We start from the raw sequence: 18,909 nt of genomic DNA, 5'->3' as shown, positions 1-18,909 counted from the left end.
GTAGTTACACTTTTGTACACTTTTGCTTGTATGTCATCTACGTACAAATGGAGCAACCTATATGTGGACAATTGGCTCAGTTGGTTCACCATGTCACTCCATTTAAATGAATCATTAGAACACCATTTGCACTGAAAAAATACAAAATTACTGAAATTAACTTATAGTACAAAGTTTATCCAGGAACTGTTTTGATTGTCCTCAAGGAATTGTTTCCCCTTTAAGACAAAATTGGAGAGGCTTCAGATGGGTTTTTCCTTCCTAATGATCAACTAGCCAACAAGCAGTTAGGCAGGTGTCACTTACAAAAAAGTTTAACCTTAATGGATGCTTGACGTTACTCTTACTAAGCATTTGGCTTAATCATTTTGTACATAACAGATTTCTTAGTAAGAGATAGAAAAAATTACCTTTTCCCCAGCAGGCCCATCTTCTCCTTTCTCTCCTTTGTCTCCATCAAAGCCTGGATAGCCCCTGTCACCCTAAGAAAATGCTAAATATTGTCACTGATTCTATCTGGTACATTAAAAACACTATTTTAAACCTTGGCATTGCCTGCTTTCAGCAGATATCTATTTACCGTAATATTTTTTATAATAAAATGATTTTATGGAAAAAAAATTTGTTTGCACCTATTCTATTGCATATAAATACATTTTTTAAAATGTAATTTATATACACAGGTATGGGATCCATTATCCAGAAAGCTCCAAATTACGGAATGTCTATCTCGCATAGACTCCATTTTAACTTAATAAACCAAATGATTTCCTTTTTCTCTGTAATAATAAAACAGTACCTTTTACTTGATCCAACTTAGATTTAATTAATTCCTATTGGAAGCAAAACCAGCCTATTGGGTTTATTTAATGTTTACAGAATTCCCTAGTAGACCTAAGGTATGAAGACCCAAATTATGGAAAGATCCATTATCTGGAAAACCCCAGGTCTCAAACATTGTGAATAACAGGTCCCATACCTGTGTGTGTGTATATATATATATATAAATATAGCCTATACCTGTTGTAAATTCCAAGGTTTACTTTGAGTAATTTAATCTAGAATATAGTTGCCAAGATGCTTCTTCTTATGGAGACTACCACAATCATTCCCAAACCATAGAGAGCTATAGAGTTTTAAAATAATTTTCCTAGTCATTGTACAATTCCCTTATCATGAAAAGGCATAGAACAGCCTAGAATTGATTTAAAAAATCTCAGTGAACAAGCAGATCCATCCTGAATCTTTCCAGTTTTTATTGAGCTTTTAGCATCCATCTGTTGGGGGTGCTGGAAGCTAGAGCAAGCTTTTTAACAGAAGGATGCCGTTTTAGCAGTAATGTAATATTTTAACAGATCGTGTTAGATATTTGCCAGTACATTTTTATCATCCCAAAAGATGGCACTGTTCCAGACAATGGGTTAAAAAAATAACACTACATATAATACACAGTACTGCAAATGGAAATAAGTACATGCTCAAGGAAGTGTAAAATCAGTAATCTAGACAGAATGTAGCTCTAATGTAACTAATTGGAACCCCCCCCCCCATAACTTTACATCTGGTGTGTTAAAGTGATATTACATGATTGTTTTTAGGATAAGCAATAACCAGATATCCTGAAGTAAAACAGGGTATGTTTACTGTTTACATTTATGAAAGTAAAAAATGACAAATTAAGAAGTATTATTATATTTTCCACATTTTACATCAGTGAATTTAAGCAATTCACTTTGAACAAGGGAACTAGGTGCAACTGCATTTCTACTGCACCCTCTTTTGAGAGGCAAGCTTCGTCTTTTTTCCTACACAGAAATATCAGATACACTTAATAATTACACACCTTACCAGAAAAGAAGTGGAGCACAGGGACCTGCGGACACCCACGAATACAGTGCTACCCATATTCTGCAGTACAGTATTCATGAGGGCAAGTTGGGGAAGGTATGCAGGCATCCACCATACAATCCCATAACTTGCACATCATCCAGATGTTCAGATGGTAAGAACAAGGCTGCCTTAAACCCACCAGTGCTGAGCAAAGTTTTCAATTATGGGCAAGGTGCAAAGGATAACATTACCCAGACGCATATGATTACTAAATAAACACTATGGGATGCAATTTTGTGCACGTGTGACAGGGGCCTAGGTAAGTGAAGCCTCTCAATTTTATAGAGCCTTATAGTGAATCTTCCATATCTTGTCAAATATATCTAAAAACTGACATTATATAATACAAAAATAAACATAAGAGTTTACCGGATCTCCTTTGTTTCCTTTATAGCCTTGAGAGCCAAATAGTGTTGTGGAGTCACCCTGTATAAATGATTGAAAATGATAACATGAATTCACAATTTTGCCAATTATTTACATTTTGGTCTATAACTAGCAAAAATATTAAATGAATGTAAAGACAACCAATATTTTATATATTCATATATTCATTAAATGTTATTGTGCTAAAAACTATGATTTAACTACATTTTTAGAAAATAATATTTTTTTTTACCTTCTCTCCCTTAAACCCAGAAATGCCTCGATCACCCTAAAACACATGTAGAAAAGAAAAGTAAACCAAAGACATTTTTTTAGATAATATAATATAAGCTCTTACAATGCCAGTGACCTGACTGCCAATGCCACATAATTTACATTTCCAGTATATTTCTCTGTTTCAAAAATGTATTGACATTTTCATTAAACAGGCAAAATACTATGGAACGTTTGAATGTCAGCAGATTCAAGATCAAGCCAGTATCTTTAAAGGTCACACACTGGGGTCATTTATCAACACTGGGCAAATTTTCCCATGGGCAGTAACCAATTAGATTGCTGCATTCATTGTTCTACTTGCAGCTGGCTTCAAAAAGCTAATCACTGATTGGTTGCTATACTGTAGGTAACTGCCCATGGGCAAATTTGACAAGTGTTGAAAAATGAGCCCCATTTAATGTGTTTAATTTATACATACAGAACCACAAGATCAAAATAACCCTGCATTGAATTGATTGACCATTCCTAAGCAACAAGCCAGTATTTTAGGAAAACATTATCTTAAAGCATAGGGGTACCCTTAGGGGTTGTGCTTACTTATATGGTGCGTAATGGAGGAGGAGTTGGCCTAGATTCTGGGTGACAACTCCTTGTGACCCTGGAAACGTGACAATCTCCTGTTGTCCCAACATACTTTGTGCACCTTTAATGGCTGGCTTGCTGTAGAAGCCCTTTGAGACCCATGGGCTTTTTCCTTAAAGGAAAACTATACCCCCAAAATGAACACTTAAGCAACAGAAGTGTGGAAGCAAAAGACACAACTGTCTGTTAATTGGCTCACGTGACCTAACATGTATGGTTTGTTGGTATGTTTGTGAGTACAGTGAATCTTACGATCTCAGGGGGCGGCCCTTATTTTTTAAAATGCCAATTTTCTATTTATGATTACCCAATGGCACATACCACTAGAAAAGTATATTATTATGAAAATGGTTTATTTACATGAAGCAGGGTTTTACATATGAGCTGTTTTATGCAATATTTTTTTATAGAGACCTACATTGTTTGGGGGGGTATAGTTTTCCTTTAAGATCCCCATTAAATTAAACTGGCCGTGACCATTTTGATAATTTGATAGACTGTCTATTATGTTGCATAACAGTGAGTGTACATATAAAAAGAACTATATGGATCCAGCAGAGCTTTATTTATCCCCAATCTATCAATCAATCTATCTAGTCAGAAGTGGTCATAACTAGACTTTAGAAGAGCTCTCTATAGTTTGGGAATGATTGTGGTAGTCTCCATAAGAAGAAGAATCTTGGCAACTATCTTCTAGATTAATTTACTCAAAGTAGACCTTGGAATTTACAGTAGGAATAGGTTGTTATAGGTTGGTATACATATATATATATATCCCATACGGATCCATACCGTGTGTGTGTGTGTGTGTGTATGTGTGTATGTATGTGTGTATGTATTTAATTATTAACCAAAACTATGGAAAAGTATAATGCTGATTTACAAGGAAAATAATTTTGAAAATTTGAGAGATGATCTTTCCCTAATTCAGGGATTTCTGGATAAAGCCTTTCTGAATAAGGGATCCCATACCTTTACTAGAAATAATTCTGCAGTATTAATATAAATGGTGGAGAGTGAAAACTAATTATAATCTGCCTTTATTTATTTTCTCATTGAATCCTTTGCATAATTACCACTTAGTAAAAACTAACCGATGTTCAGAAATTGTCCGCAGTGTTTTCAATAGTTCGGAATTTTATATATATTAATTTGACAGATCTAATATATATTTTAGGGGCTTCCTTTCCTAGCAGATGTATTAGAGCTGACTTAAATAACTGATATCAACTCCTTCATAAAAAAAGATGCTGAGAGGGGTATAGTGAAGAGTAACTTGATTATTTCAGAAACTGTACAGAATTTGTAATTGATTATATTTAGAATTTTGTATTTTAGTATAATGTGATAGTTTCCTTTTAAAGAAATACCAGTCATGACTCTAAATTGTTTGCTTATAGACAATGGTTAAGAGAGCTTGATAGGATCTTTACGTAGAGAATAGCAGTTGCTATGCTACTCCATGCAGCATGCACGGGAGGGGGGCTGGGAGCGGTGTGGCCGGACGGGAGGCCCTGACAAGCCCTATTCATTGAGCTTATCCTGAATGAGGGGTATACTGCTTAAAATAGAATGAGGGTTTTGCAACATGTAGGTCATTGTGAATTTACACATTATTATTAGTGAAATTAAAGGAGGACTAAATCCTACACCTCCCTCCATCCCTTCCATTGCCCCTCCAAGCTCTCTCCCTGCAGCCTCTATTCTTTTTAGAAGTCTACCTGTCTGCTGACCTGCACTAAGGGATATATTTATCAATTAAGTCAAAGTTTTTTTTGGCCGAATAGGTCTGTTTTCAATTAAATAGGTCCATACGAATCGAAGGAATAGTGCATTCGATCGAATTCAAAGTCCACCAATTGACTCCAAATAGGTTCTAGGAGGTCCCCCATAGGCTGAAACAGCAATGCGGCAGGATTTCGATGGTGAGTGGTCGAAGTCGAATTTTTAAGGAGACAGTACATGATAAATTTCGAATTTTCACATTTTTTTTCAAATTCAAATCGTATTTGGCCTATTCCCTAATTGAAGTACTGAAAAAAGTTTGAAATTCGAATTTTTTTTCATTTGAAAATTCCCGTTGACCTTTGATAAATCTGCCCCTAAATCTGCAGAGGAGTGCAAAGGGGCCATCTTCCCCTGTCTTCTTCTGTTAGAACGGCAACACAGATATAGATCTTAAAGGTGCATGAGCAGTTCAATATATGTCCTTAATTGGCTTCTACTGCACCTTCTCCCGCAATATAGCCGTATCGGCAACTGACAGAAGAGGGCAGAAGAGAGACAGAAGAAGGTGCCTTTGAACTCTACTGCACAACTCTGCACACTTACAGTATTGCAGGTTAGCAGCCAGGTGAACTTCTGAGCAGAAAATCTTGTGCGGGGAGGGATCTTGAAGGGGGGGGGAGTGGAGGGGTTGGGTGAAGGAGAGTCTGAGTATGGGTAGGGTTATATTTTGCATATTTTGCCTTGGTTCTATCTGTAAATAGACAAGTCCAATCAGTCTGCATCTCATACAATCATACACAAATCACTTATTGCTTTAGGTTGCCCATGTGGCTGTCAGAGGGGTCGTGCACATGCCCCCCCATAGTATAACATTAATGCTACAGCTTAACCCTTGTCATTAACACAGTAATGTTATATTATTTACTAAAACTTGAATTAATAAAAAATTTTTATGAAAACAAAGTCGAACTCATCAATAATTTTGAACGAAAAAAAATTGGACCAACAAAACGTTGCAACAAATGGAGCGCCAATTAGTACCGTGTGATTAATGCTCCAAAAACTAGACTGTATCGAATTTTCGCTCCAAAAACTTGACTTTTCCGATTTATCAGACGAAAGCCCCATTATCCAGGACAGCTCATGATGTCAAGAAACAACTTCAGCGACATCTGCCTTTGACTTCTACCATGACCTTGACAGGTTTGAGATGGATAAGGATTTTTAGCAGCTTTGGGGTATGACAATTCTCTAAATATTCAAGTTTTTTCCATGAAAAATTTAAGTTTTCCTGCAAAAACCCTTGAACAGAAAAAATTGAGGTTTAATAAATGGGCCCCTAAATGTTGTATTTCAATGTAAAACTCCTGTGCCTATATCTTATGAGCACTTGAAGAAGATGCTGTTTTAACCGATTTCCCTGATTTTACATTTTCCCGGATGTACACTATGTTTTCCTCCATAAAATGGAGGTTTTACTGTATTGTGTTGCGGATTCAAAGGTACTTACTCGTTCACCTTTGATTCCTGGGAATCCCTTTAAACCCTGCAAAGAACAAGCAAACAGATTTTCCACCATGTAAGAAAATGTTATGGAAATAATAAATAACTACAATGAAAAAATCCATTAAATGCTATATCATGTTATTGAAAAAAGAAAGAAATAAGTGATTCTTCTCTGTCCGCCAATGTCTTCTCAGTGTGGCATCTATTCATTGGTGTCCTAATCAATCTATGTTGACACCAAGAAGTATCAGAAATCCTGCACAGATATTGTAACGAAACACTTCATTGTTTTTGCATATTGTGATTAATTGATGAAAAATATATACTGCATTTGAAAACCTTGAACAATTCTATTTTTAGCTATAACTTTGGATAACCCTAGCTAAAACATCCCTATCAAATATAAATGTATTAGAGTATTAGAACAGAACAGAAAAAGTGCACTAGCAGACTGCCATGGCAAGTTAAATCGATGCACATTAGTACCTGTCTGATGGTAGGTTCCCCTGACTACCTTCAGATGTGGCTCTAATTTCCTATTTCTTCTGTTTCATCTGATACTCAAGCCCAAGCAGGCTTCTGTTTTACTGGTCATAGTTAAGCCTTACTTATTGTCCCTGCCTGTGTGTCTGTATTGACCCTTGCCTGGATTATAGATCAGATCATTTTTGCATGCCTTGACATATTCCCAAACTTAAAATTTGATGACTGGACTTTGTATTTGATGACTGCCACCTACCCTGAACCTTGGTTTGGCAGACAATAGATTTTGCCCTCCCCTGCCCTCTATTCTGACTTGGTTTTTCAGTTTTTACATATATGGCTTCTTTAACACATCTTTTTTAACACATCTTTTGAACCAGTCCAGTACCAGTACAAGTTATTCTGAATTGAGAAAGCCAGTTGGATGACTGGTGAAAGGTCTTCAAGGAAAAAAAAACACAGCAAGTCCAGTTGACTTATTTCTAGAGATATACCATGACCTGGATGAATGAGAATCTTCACAAACCTATTTTCATAAAATTTCTCATAATAAATAAAGCATTGAGTATCTTGTCGGTGCTATATGAATAATGATGATAATAAAGAATGTGAAGCATTTGCCTGTGGGAAAGGCCACCATTACTGCATCAGGGTCTGTGGGGAGCACTGTGGGGATATTTTTTAAGTACCTATTAGTGAAATTAAGAAATTAATAAATTAACATCACAAACAAGTTTTAAATAACTAGAAATCAACATATTAGCAATAACATACTATAAGTCTGCTTTCATCAGGACCATTGCTGGGGTGTTTCAAACCAAAATCTCACACTAAGGGCTATCAATCACAGTCCTTATTGGGCACCCCTAGGAACTGTTATCATGCTTGTGCTGCTCCCCAACTTTTTTATACTTAAATGTGGCTCATTGATAAAAAAAAAAGTTGGGGATCGCTACTATAGAGGATAGAAATGGACTAATTTTAGCGAATCCATTACCAGGCCTCGATTTACAAATCAGGCACCCCAAGGCTGGCTCCCTTCATTGCCCCTCCACTTAATTTTTCCCTTTTTGTGTGCGTGTGCATGCACATGTCTTACACCATGGGGTATATTTATCAAAGAGTGAAGTTAATAGTGAAGTTCCGCCACTAGAGTGAAATTCTGCCACTTCCCATTCATTTCTATGGAGTTTTTAAAGGTGTATTTATCAAAGGGTGAAGTTTCACTTTCACCCATTGATAAATACGCCTTTCAAAATCCCATAGAAATGAATGGAGAGCTGTGGAATTTCACTCTAGTGGCGGAACTTCACTCTTTGATAAATTTACCCCATTGAGTCTGGCACAGCTCTGGAGCCTGGTGAGCGGGAGATTTGCAATTCGGATGCAGCTGTGCGGAGGCCTGTTTATTACACTCAGTAAGCAAGGGTGAGGTTTGGAATTTTATCTAGTTTGCTGTTTTGCCCAGTCAAATGTCTTAGTTTATAAGACTGTATTTTATGTTACTGTATACATATATAGATACACACACATATGTGCATGAGACTTGCTGTATTCCAGTTACCACTGCCTGGTAGGAGTTACACTGCTATAAAATTGTATTAGAACGAACAATAAGATAGAAAAATGTATATGTCAAAGGGTTAATTAGATGACAAATATCTAAACATGAATCGGAGAAAAAAGTTTATCTGAAGCAAGAAGTTGTTATGGAAACAGCAAACATTCAGCGAGTGATGTGGACAGGGTGGAAAGGATGGGCCTGTAATTATAGTCTGCTCGTGATACATGATCTTTATGTGAGAGGGCATTAATAAAACAATGTGCAAATGAAATTAAGGTTGACAGGTAGTTACTGGAAGTAAGAAAATTACAACATACCAAGCTGTCCCTCATCTTTCCCAGGATAATCAAGAGTTGTATGTATGGAAGGATTGTGGTAAAGCTATCATTTTTCACAGAATCCATTACTGATATATACCTATATCTAGTTACTGTAGTTCAAATTCACGTAGCCAGCATTAGAACATGAATAATCTGTGTTTGTTGTGTAGCAACTTTATATTTAAAGGAGAACCAAACGTTTAAATTAAAATCCCCTACCCCACTACCCTACATAGACCCCCTCCCTGCTCCCCCCCAGCCTAGCTGTTACTCTTGGTAAATGCCCCTAACTTTTTACTTAACCCTCATTTCTGATACAGCACTGGCGCCATCTTCTTCTCTTTGGTAATCTCCATGAAGTGGAGCAGTCTGCCACCTGCACCGAAAGTCATGGGAACTCTCGAAGTGCCGGAAGAAGACCTGAAGATTACCGAAGAGAAGAAAATGGCACCATGAACTCTGATGCGCTGAATCTGCAACGAGTGGTAATTAAAGAGATAGGGGCATTTATAGAGGGTAACACCTAGGCTGGGGGGGAGCAGGGAGGGGGGTCTATGTAGGGTAGAGGGTGGGGGATTTTAATATAAAGGGTTTGGCTCTCCTTTAAGTACCACATTAAAATGCTAAATAACATGCAGTATATTTTTTATTGATTATTTATGAAAAATAAATAACTTGGTCACTTACCATGATTCCTGCAGGTCCAGGTAAGCCTGGGATCCCATTTTCTCCCTGATAAAAATAAAATTATAGGTATGCTGCTAAGGGGGTCGTTCACCTTCCCACACTTTTTTCAGTTCAGTTGGTTTCAGATAATTCACCAGAAAGAAAAGACTTTTCAATTACTTTTTATTTACTTATTTACTTTGTTTATTTATTTACTTTTTATTTATGAAGCAGCTCTGGAAGGGAGGGGGGGTCGCCGACTCTGTAAACTTCTAAATTGACACATACAGTAAGTTGATATATTATCTTTGGACCTGATGAGCCCAATTATAGGCAGTTGTTATAATTGATACAATCATTGATAATATTCCACAGATGCTGCTAAGAAATGTATCCACTAATGTAGCAAATCGTAACTGTTCAGAATCTGCATCTGAATTACTGAGCTGCCAGACTGAAACACCTGAGACAGGAACATTAAATTTTAAACTTACATTTTGGGAAAACTGTCCCCTGGCAAATGTAAAATTTAGGTTACACTCCATCAATATTTGTGGTCGTGATATTCACGCACTGCACAGCAATTTTTTTTTTTGCCAAAAATAAAAAACTTTTCCAGGTTTTAGGTGGCAAGTTTTTCATGTCATGGAAAAACTAAATCCGTTTGGCAGCAAGACGCAGCAGTCAATTACGGAAAATGCGAGTCAGGTCAGTTACTCACTTTCTGTAAACGATTATACACCCCAGACAGAAGAAACTTGATAAACTTCCCTAGGTTAGTGTTCAGCCAAACACAAGCTGAACCCTTAAAATCATGAGACTTTAATGGGACAACTGAAGGTGACAATGTTTTTACAGTTCGCCCAATTTTTAAAATTTTTTATGCAGATCAGGGTTCAGATTTTGTTAAGGATTCGATATTCAGCTAAAGCCACATATCACAGAATCGGGCATCCCTACAATTTTTTGCAATTTCAATCCACCATTCACCTACTATATGTAGCACACATCAATGGAACTAAATGAGATAAACACATAGTTGCTAGATAGCACCATTTTAACTAGACTTCTATAAAACAACTGCACTGCAGAGCTGAATAGCAATCAAATTATAGACATGCAGCATCTGTTTCTATGCAACCACATAGTAGATTGTTATTATTCTCGACATAACACCTTTTCAAAAATCAGCACATTGATTTACTATGGTCATAATCACTTTAACCTGTTTAGGCTCTGCTACCCAAACAGTTTTCAAGCTAATGAAGCTGAAGTTCAGATGGCATAAATCCAACTATATAGGCCAGCAACTCCTTGGTCTCTTGGGGGAAGATTTATCAATGGTCGAATTTTGAAGTGAAAAAAACTTCGAAATTTGACCATCGAATAGGGTAGTCCGACATTTGAAGTCGAAGGATTTTTAAGATCGTACTATCGTACTTCGAATCCTACGATCCCACGATTTTACAAAAAAATCCTTCGACTTCTCAAAACTTAGCCAAATACTGCCTATAGGTTCTAGGAGGTCCACATAGGCTAACATAGAAATTCGGCAGGTTTGAAGTGGCGAAGTGGGAAGTTGAAGATTTTTAAAGAGAAAGTACTTCGAATGGTCGAATATTCTAAGTATTTTCAATTCGAATCAAATTCGAATTTGGCCTATTCGATGGTCGAAGTACCCAAAAATTTTTTCATTCGAAAATTCACTTTGACCTTTGATAAATCTGCCCCTTGTTATACAGAACTGAATGTGACTTTGTCATCTATAATATACTCCGTTTAAAAGCCCCTACATTTTTTTACTTCGATTGTTCTGTTATTTCTTAAAAATAATTTGATTTGTTTTTATTTCTCTCTTCCTTAGTTTTCTAATGTAAAAACTTTGGGATTTTGATAGGCCTGAGGAAAAGTAGCTAAACTCACAGTCACAGTATGTGAAGGGCTTGCAGATTTTTAAAAAATAGGAAGAGGACGTAACCACAGTAACTTGCTCCACATACGTGACTACAGTACATTGACTATTTTTTTAAAATTTTTTTATAATAATGCACAATTTTTAGGTTTTCAGGTTCAGATACATAGATTATATTGTATGAGTGTTCTTTTCATTTTCCAGTGGCAAAATCTCTTTAGAGAAGCAGCATTGCACCAGCCGCTCTCCTAAAATATACATTTTTGCAATAGCCCATATCATATTAGAAATCCTCACCATCTTTCTTACAGAAAAAGGTCCAATTTTTACATTCTTTCTAAAATTAAGAAAGAAGTTCATTTTGAACTATGATATAACTTGAACATTTACAATTTTGTAGCACAATGGCCAACTAAAACCTTAATTTATTCTCCATTATACTCTGTGCTGACTTGTGTTGCCCCTTCCCCTGCATACTTCTTCTTTAATCAAAATTAAATGGCATTGATGCCTCTTCTAGTACTGTTTTTCATTATAATGGCTACCCTTTGTTGTTCAGAAGTCCATTTATAAATCCATTTCTACAATATAAAGTTCCTTACAATGCTTTTTATGCTTATAATTCAAGTCTATACAGAGAGAATCAATGCCCTTTCCCGAGGATTAACTCATTCAGTTCCTTATGTACTTTTCCTACTAGAGTAGCACATCTCCCAGATTTACCAATTATTTCAATCACTTCCATTGTACTATATGTGCATATTTAAATTGGAGATACCATTGGACTTTTTGTTGGTCAGTCTTCTTTGTTCTCTTATAACAATTTTTAAAAATTACATATTTTGTATTATATAAAATCTTTCCTATATTTTATAAGGCTAAAATCTCAAAGCAAAGTATGAGAATTTAAATTGGTTTTACTGTCAATCCACAAACCCAATGTATTCAATCTAAAATAATACTTGACTATTTATGTACACTGAGTAACTGAAGTTTAGCTGTCCTACATTTACTTCTGAAACAAATGGATCTTTCCTACTGCTAATTATTTTGCTCACACACAAAGCTTTAGGAACATCATTCCACACAATGAATATCTGCTACCATCTAGTGGTTCCAGTAGTATATTACTATAATAACACATTTGTCAAAGGGACATTTAATAAAACACAAATCTAGTTGCCGAGTGGGTAGAATACATTTGTAGAATTTTACATTAATAATCCTATAGCAAACTAGAGAAACATTTTGCTAAACCCTAGAAATATTATTTGCAAACAGGTTGAAAAATGTTATGAGACTGAATTTACTCAGATTTTAATAAAAGTTTTAGTTCACCTTTAGATTAACCTACTTCTAGTGTGATGTAAACTGCATTATTTTAAGACAAATTGTAATTTTTTTTCTAAAGTTTGAAGGCTTAAAAATATAACTGGTATTACCTTGTTAGTCCCTAATTACTCTAGCAAGTAGGTAGCAGTTTTGCCTAGTCAGAATGAAAAATGAATAGAAAAGGTCCTGAATAAATATAAAAGGAATAACACATAATGATAATATAAAACAGGACTGTCATAGCCTTTGAGTATTGGTTACTGGGGTCAGTAACTATGACAACTACATAACATTTTCAGCTGCAGACTACATATAGGGTTAAAAAACATAAAAAACAATAGCAAAGACCAAGGGGCAGATTTATCAAGGGTGGAATTTCGAAGTGAAAAAAAACTTTGAAATTCGACCATCGAATAGGATAGTCCGACATTCGAAGTCAAAGGATTTTTTAAAAGTTTCTTTAAAGTTTTTAAAAGAGTTTTTAAAGAGACAGTACTTCGATTTTTGAATGGTCAAATATTCAAAGTATTTTCAATTCGAATCAAAGTCAAATTTGGCCTATTCGATGGTCGAAGTACCCATAAAATACTTCGAAATTCAATGTTTTTTAATTCGAAAATTCACTTTGACCTTTGATAAATCTGCCCCCAAAAGTTGATTCGAAAAGATTAATCCGTAACATACTAAAATGTAATCTAAAGTTGGACTTCCCCTTTAAGAGGAATAAACAACTCATCCCCCCTCTTTATCTCACTGCTGTGGACTAGAAATGTTCCTTGCGACAGATGTGCCCTGAATTTGCTCCATAGAGGTCCTCCAAGTGAATTGTTCCCTATTTGATTTATGTTCCTCCATATCCCCATGGAATACAAACTGCAAAACATCATGTATTTATGAACTTTCAGGACAACAACTACCACTTGAACTATTAGTCACCTCGCACAGGTCTCCCTCCCCAACCAACAAGACACTGCCCCCATTCCCCCTCCTGGGGCTGCAAATGAAGAGTAGCATAGTGGGGCTAGCCAGGACCAGGTTAACTTCCAGTTTGAATGCTCCTGTTAAGCAATTAGAGAGAAAAACTTGTGTGGGGGTGTTACAGTTTCAAAAGAGGTGGAAGGGTTCATTGCCTTTAAAAGACATATATCTAAACGTTATTTTACACAGACTTTTTTTTACATTTAATGATTTTATCCTGATGTTAAGCCTCAGGAAAGAGCTTATAGTATCTACATTTATTTTGCTCTGATAATAAAGGGGCTAGAAGACCTGCAGAAACAAAATCTTAATTCAATCTTTTAACAGTGCACATAGTCTCATCTATCATAAATTAAGATTTTTTTGTTAAAAAGATAGACACAGAGTTACCTAACTAAAACAGTTACATTGTAGATGAGATTGAAAAAATCAATATGGCAAACAAGTCAATCCAGTAGCACAAATAAACCAATCAAGCTTTCTCTAATTTGCCTTAGTAGAGGAATCAAATCCTTTCTGATTTAATAAGGGGGCATAGTGGATTCGTACACAACACAAAGTCCTACTGAATGTTCACTTGCAGTGAACAAACATGGTTTCTTTTTACTGCAGCACATTTCTTTAGCACCACTGAGCACTTTAGATCTCCCTCTCTATCTCCAGCGACATCTTAAATCTTAGTGGTTGCAATCTAGTGTCCAAATTAGAAAATACACTTAAGTGCAACATAAAATACAAGTATGCATTTCTCGGTTAGGATATAAAATCAACAACATTAAAGATGTTGGGAAATGCCCACTTACCACCAAACCATTGATAGGCTAAGGATGTTGAGTATTGTAGTAACTAACCACTGGAAAGCTATATTTTACCTGTAGCTGTTATTCTTTATTTATGTAAGTATCACAGCAGGTTGAAAGACTTTGCTTACCCTTAAGCCAGAAAGCCCTCGAGGCCCAGGAGGACCAGGTTCACCAATCACAGCTTCACCCTAACAATAAGAAAAGATTAGTAAAGACAAGCAGCCCTCCATTTTGTATTGAACATTTGATTGATGTTCTTTGAAAAGTATTCTCAAATATTAACTTCAGCTAGACAAGGTCTCTAGATGGAAACATCAGGGATAAAAAGAAGTATGGTTTTCCCCGTCATTTTTTGGGGCATGGAACACTGAAGACTTTGTATTCACTGCTGCAACTTCAATGCTACTGCTACAAAACAAACTAAAATTGTATCATATTATTATATCCACATTTTTTTCAAATGATAAAACATAAGCTTTTCTTTAAAGCTGGCATGTTATTAATTATAGCTTACAAATGAAAGGTTTCTAAAAATGCCATTCCATATCTCTATTTAAAGTGAATGCTGAGATGGTGTGATACGCTTTATCACTCACCTTTTCACCCTTACTTCCTTGCAGTCCTGGTTTACCCTTAGGGGAAGAATAAATTAAACATTATCTTAGTATAGATAACAATATATAAAATGCATATACAATCTGTAACTTTATGTTTATAAAATTAGTGGCCCAAAAATAGTTTGTCTGTAATGGTACAATGCACACAGAATTAGATGCAAGAGTAAAGGTAACTTTACATTGTGAGACTGATTTATTTGGAGAGGTTGAGAAACAAGCAGATCTGTGCCTGGTTAAGCCACCAGATTTTCATCCATATATCAGTTGGGCAGGCCCATCGGTGGGCACCATACATTTGCCGACTTGTTCTGCAGGGACCGAGTTGCCAGCTATTATTGGCTATGTATGGATGAGTAAATGGTAAGAAAGATGTTGAGCCTTGAAAAGCTATATCATGTTAGTTGCGATACTCCTGGGAAGCCATGTTACATAGTAATATTTCATACCTGTTTTCCTGCTGGTCCATGGGGGCCAGGTGGTCCAGCATTTCCATTTTTTCCCTTCTTGCCTCTCTCTCCCTGCAAATAAAAACACTGGCTTACAATTCCAATTTACTAGGTCACCATAGTATTTGTTTAAATGGTGAGCTTGTGTTTGTGTTTAGCAGACTGATTGTGCTTACATTTGTAGGTGTTATTAATATTTTTACCTTGTAACATTACTCAAATGGTTGAAAAAATATTAACAATGGCAAAAATTACTGCTTTGAATGAATAATGTTACCCCTGTCTGAATTTAAACCTTGAAAGTATTTAGTGAGCCTATTCACCAGTGGAAAAAGTTTAGGAATTTGATAGTTTGCACCAGTGTGCAGTATATGTAATAAAACCTCTTACTGAAATGTTATTTTTGCATTTACTGTAAATAATATGCTACCTTCAAGCGACCCTTTAAAATACACTATACACAATTAAAACTTCTACAAATTGTATTGTTTTTTATTTATGCATATTTTTTCACAGAGACTTTGGGTTGGTAGCAATCTGCTAAGTCCCTTAAAGAACTAGAAGGTAGAGGATATTATTAGTCTTTACTAATTCTTTTTTTACAGTTCCATATTTATCATTTACAAGAAATTTGTATTTGTTTATCAATTTTAATTTAGGACTCATCCCACAGTAATTCGGAAAAACTTACAGGTGGTCCAGGAGGCCCTGAAAATCCTGTTACTCCTCTTTCACCTTGGAATCCTGAGATGCCTGGGTTGCCTTGGATACCTTGAATTCCTTGTGCTCCTTGGGGTCCCTGCTCTCCTGGCTCACCCTGTAATACAAAACAAATATATTTCAAACCGTGTTTAGTAAACCTCATAAAATATTGAGATTGGTTCAGCAGAGAAAGACCCATTGTAAATTTCAAGCTGAGCAAAATATTTAAAGGGGCAGTATACCCCATTGCTAAACAGTTCAATGATTAGGATTGAAAATACTTTTTGTTTCTGTAGGAATAAAGATAAATGGAGTATTACCAGTAGCTTACATTTAACTCACAGGAGTGGACTCTCTCGTATGTTAGAGGCATGGTGTTGCTTAACTACACTCTCAAATATAGGGAGCAAGTGGTTTTTAAAACAAACAATTCCTCTTTATTGGTAAGCACATATTGAGAGAACTTGGAGATAAATACATATGAATATAATGCAGTCTTAAGACAACACTCTTAAGAAGTGAATGTTCATCAGGAGCCAATGATCAGACTATATATAGTCAGCTTGAACGTGTTATTCCCATCTTTGGGCCTCTGAAGGGGAACCTAGGCAGGACAGCATCTACTCCTAGACCTGTGCACTTAGAACTGTGCCTTTGGGCAGTACACCCAGGACTCTGATCCTTAATAACCTTCTCTGTGGAGTACACTAACTAGGCCTACCTTTGCCTAGATCCCATTCTTGCCCCACCTATCTGCTCAGGAATCCAGGAAGAAAGAGAGAATGATCTTTATCTGCTTCTTCTTTATATACATATATTTACAACACTGTAAAGTGGCCAGTTATGGAACTAATAGAGTCAGGAACAAGGAACACTTCTTAACTACATTTTAGGACACAATGTATCTGTCCAGCCAGTTATGGGGACTGCCTGTAATTATAAAGAGCAAATAATCTGTCAATCCTCTACACTTGTTTTAATCAGGCAAAATCTATGTCTTTTGTTATTTCATGAGCTAAACAGGGAAATTAGAGCTTCTTCCCCTGCATCATGGACTCCTGCTAACAAAGCACTAACTAACTAAAAAGGATGAAGATTGAAATAATAGGAAACTCATGTTGAACAATGGTGCACACTGTGCCTTTAAAACTCAAATTTATAGCATCAGGTACTAGACATAGCAGTTCCCTGCATGAGTTTCAGTAACTGACTGCATCAGGTACTTTAAAACACCAAACATGTTTTAAAACAGCTAGGGAAGAAAAGAATCTGCTTCTTTCAGTGATGGCCCAGGCCATTGCTTGCACAAATTCAATACAGAGCCTTCTATGAAATAGGTTTTTTACACTTTTTTTTTTCAGTACACACACACAAGGTATATTGTATAAGTAAGAAAAAATGTTCGCGCAGGCACATAACCTATAAGAGCTTGGAGGAAGTTCGAGCTAAAGATGGTGACCACAAACTATAGATAACCACAAGCAATTCAATATGGAACATATTAAAGGGAAACTATTTTAATTATTTAATATAAGCTTCCTCATACTGAAGTAAGAAACGAAATTGCATTGTTTCTGAAATAATCAAGTTTATATTCACTATTCCTCTCTCAGCAACTGTTTCACTTCCTTCTGTCTTCATGCAGCAGTTGGGTGTAGGATGAATGATCCAATATATCTTATAGGGGGACTTCCTTTCCTAGCAGATGAATTAGAGCTCACTCAAATAACTGATTCCAGTACAAACAAAATCTAACAAAATAACTGCACTTTGCACAAATTCTGCATGTAGAGAGACAGGATTTCTGGTGATTTTAATAGAGTGAGCTCTAATACATCTTCTAGGCAAACGGAGCCCCCTATAATATATATTGGATCATTTATCTGGCACCCAACTCCTGAATAAAGAGAAAATGAAGAGAAACAGATGCTGAGAGAGGGATAGTGAAGGTAAACTTGATTATTTCAGAAATGGTACATCATTTTTAATTGTTTGTATTTAGAAAGTTTCTTATTTCAGTATATTGAAGCTAATATTACATTTTAATTTTCGCAATAGTTTTAAGTAACCTTGTGAATTAGAAAAATATGTAGTGGTTCAATTGGGGGATTATTGGTTAACATATCACTAATGTTTTCTAGGAATACCATTCCTTCTTCTTTAACTTTGCAGAATTTGGGGATTACCTTAAATTATGCATTCTCTTTTAAAAACCCTACATCCTACCTTAACACCCGGTGGTCCAGCCTGTCCAATTGGCCCACGGTGTCCAACACCAGGCTCCCCCTGAAAAAAAGCAGACAAACAGGACATTTGGTTAGAGAAAACTGCAGTGAGAAGGTTAATACAGGTAGTGGCTATTCCCAGCCAAACATCTTTACATCTTTCTGAATTTTCAATCAACCTTCCCCATAAATTTATGAATAAATTCTGTTTTATATGCTACTTATAGTTTATAATAATCTAGGTTTATTAACAGGAAGGCTAGATGCAAACTGCCCCCAAGGAATTTTAAATCTAGTCATGTAGAGGCATTTTTTTCAGAAAAAAAAACTGGGCTATAAATATTCTTTACCCAATTACTGAAACTCAAAGAACAATTTTTACCTTTTGTCCCTTTTCTCCAATATCTCCCTTTTCACCCTGTTTAATAGCAAAAAAAAAAAAAAGATAGTCACTGTGCAACAAATTGAAAATGTCTACGATAATAAGCATTT

At 35.9% G+C, this 18,909-nt stretch overlaps 1 protein-coding gene across 9 annotated transcripts in view; it reads right to left on the bottom strand.

Annotated features, from left to right (window-relative positions):
- Positions 1-18,909, bottom strand: part of LOC108711240 (collagen alpha-1(VII) chain) — a 181,287-nt gene that overhangs the window by 41,966 nt on the left and 120,412 nt on the right. For 8 of the 9 annotated variants that reach the window (XM_018252788.2, XM_018252787.2, XM_018252789.2 and 5 more), the window contains exons 75-85: positions 18,800-18,835; positions 18,419-18,478; positions 16,182-16,307; positions 15,491-15,562; positions 15,024-15,059; positions 14,556-14,615; positions 9,424-9,468; positions 6,374-6,409; positions 2,510-2,545; positions 2,260-2,316; positions 411-482 (exon numbers count right to left, since the gene is read on the bottom strand). In XM_018252788.2, the coding sequence (XP_018108277.1) occupies positions 411-482; positions 2,260-2,316; positions 2,510-2,545; positions 6,374-6,409; positions 9,424-9,468; positions 14,556-14,615; positions 15,024-15,059; positions 15,491-15,562; positions 16,182-16,307; positions 18,419-18,478; positions 18,800-18,835 (636 nt within the window). The remainder of the gene's footprint in view (positions 1-410; positions 483-2,259; positions 2,317-2,509; positions 2,546-6,373; positions 6,410-9,423; positions 9,469-14,555; positions 14,616-15,023; positions 15,060-15,490; positions 15,563-16,181; positions 16,308-18,418; positions 18,479-18,799; positions 18,836-18,909) is intronic. The other variant, XM_041586594.1, reaches the window with a different exon arrangement.

The sequence above is a fragment of the Xenopus laevis genome, chromosome 3L, assembly GCF_017654675.1.
Source record: "Xenopus laevis strain J_2021 chromosome 3L, Xenopus_laevis_v10.1, whole genome shotgun sequence".
In the NCBI taxonomy this organism is placed as follows: Eukaryota; Metazoa; Chordata; class Amphibia; order Anura; family Pipidae; genus Xenopus; species Xenopus laevis.
This window is presented reverse-complemented; position numbering and strand designations above follow the sequence as displayed.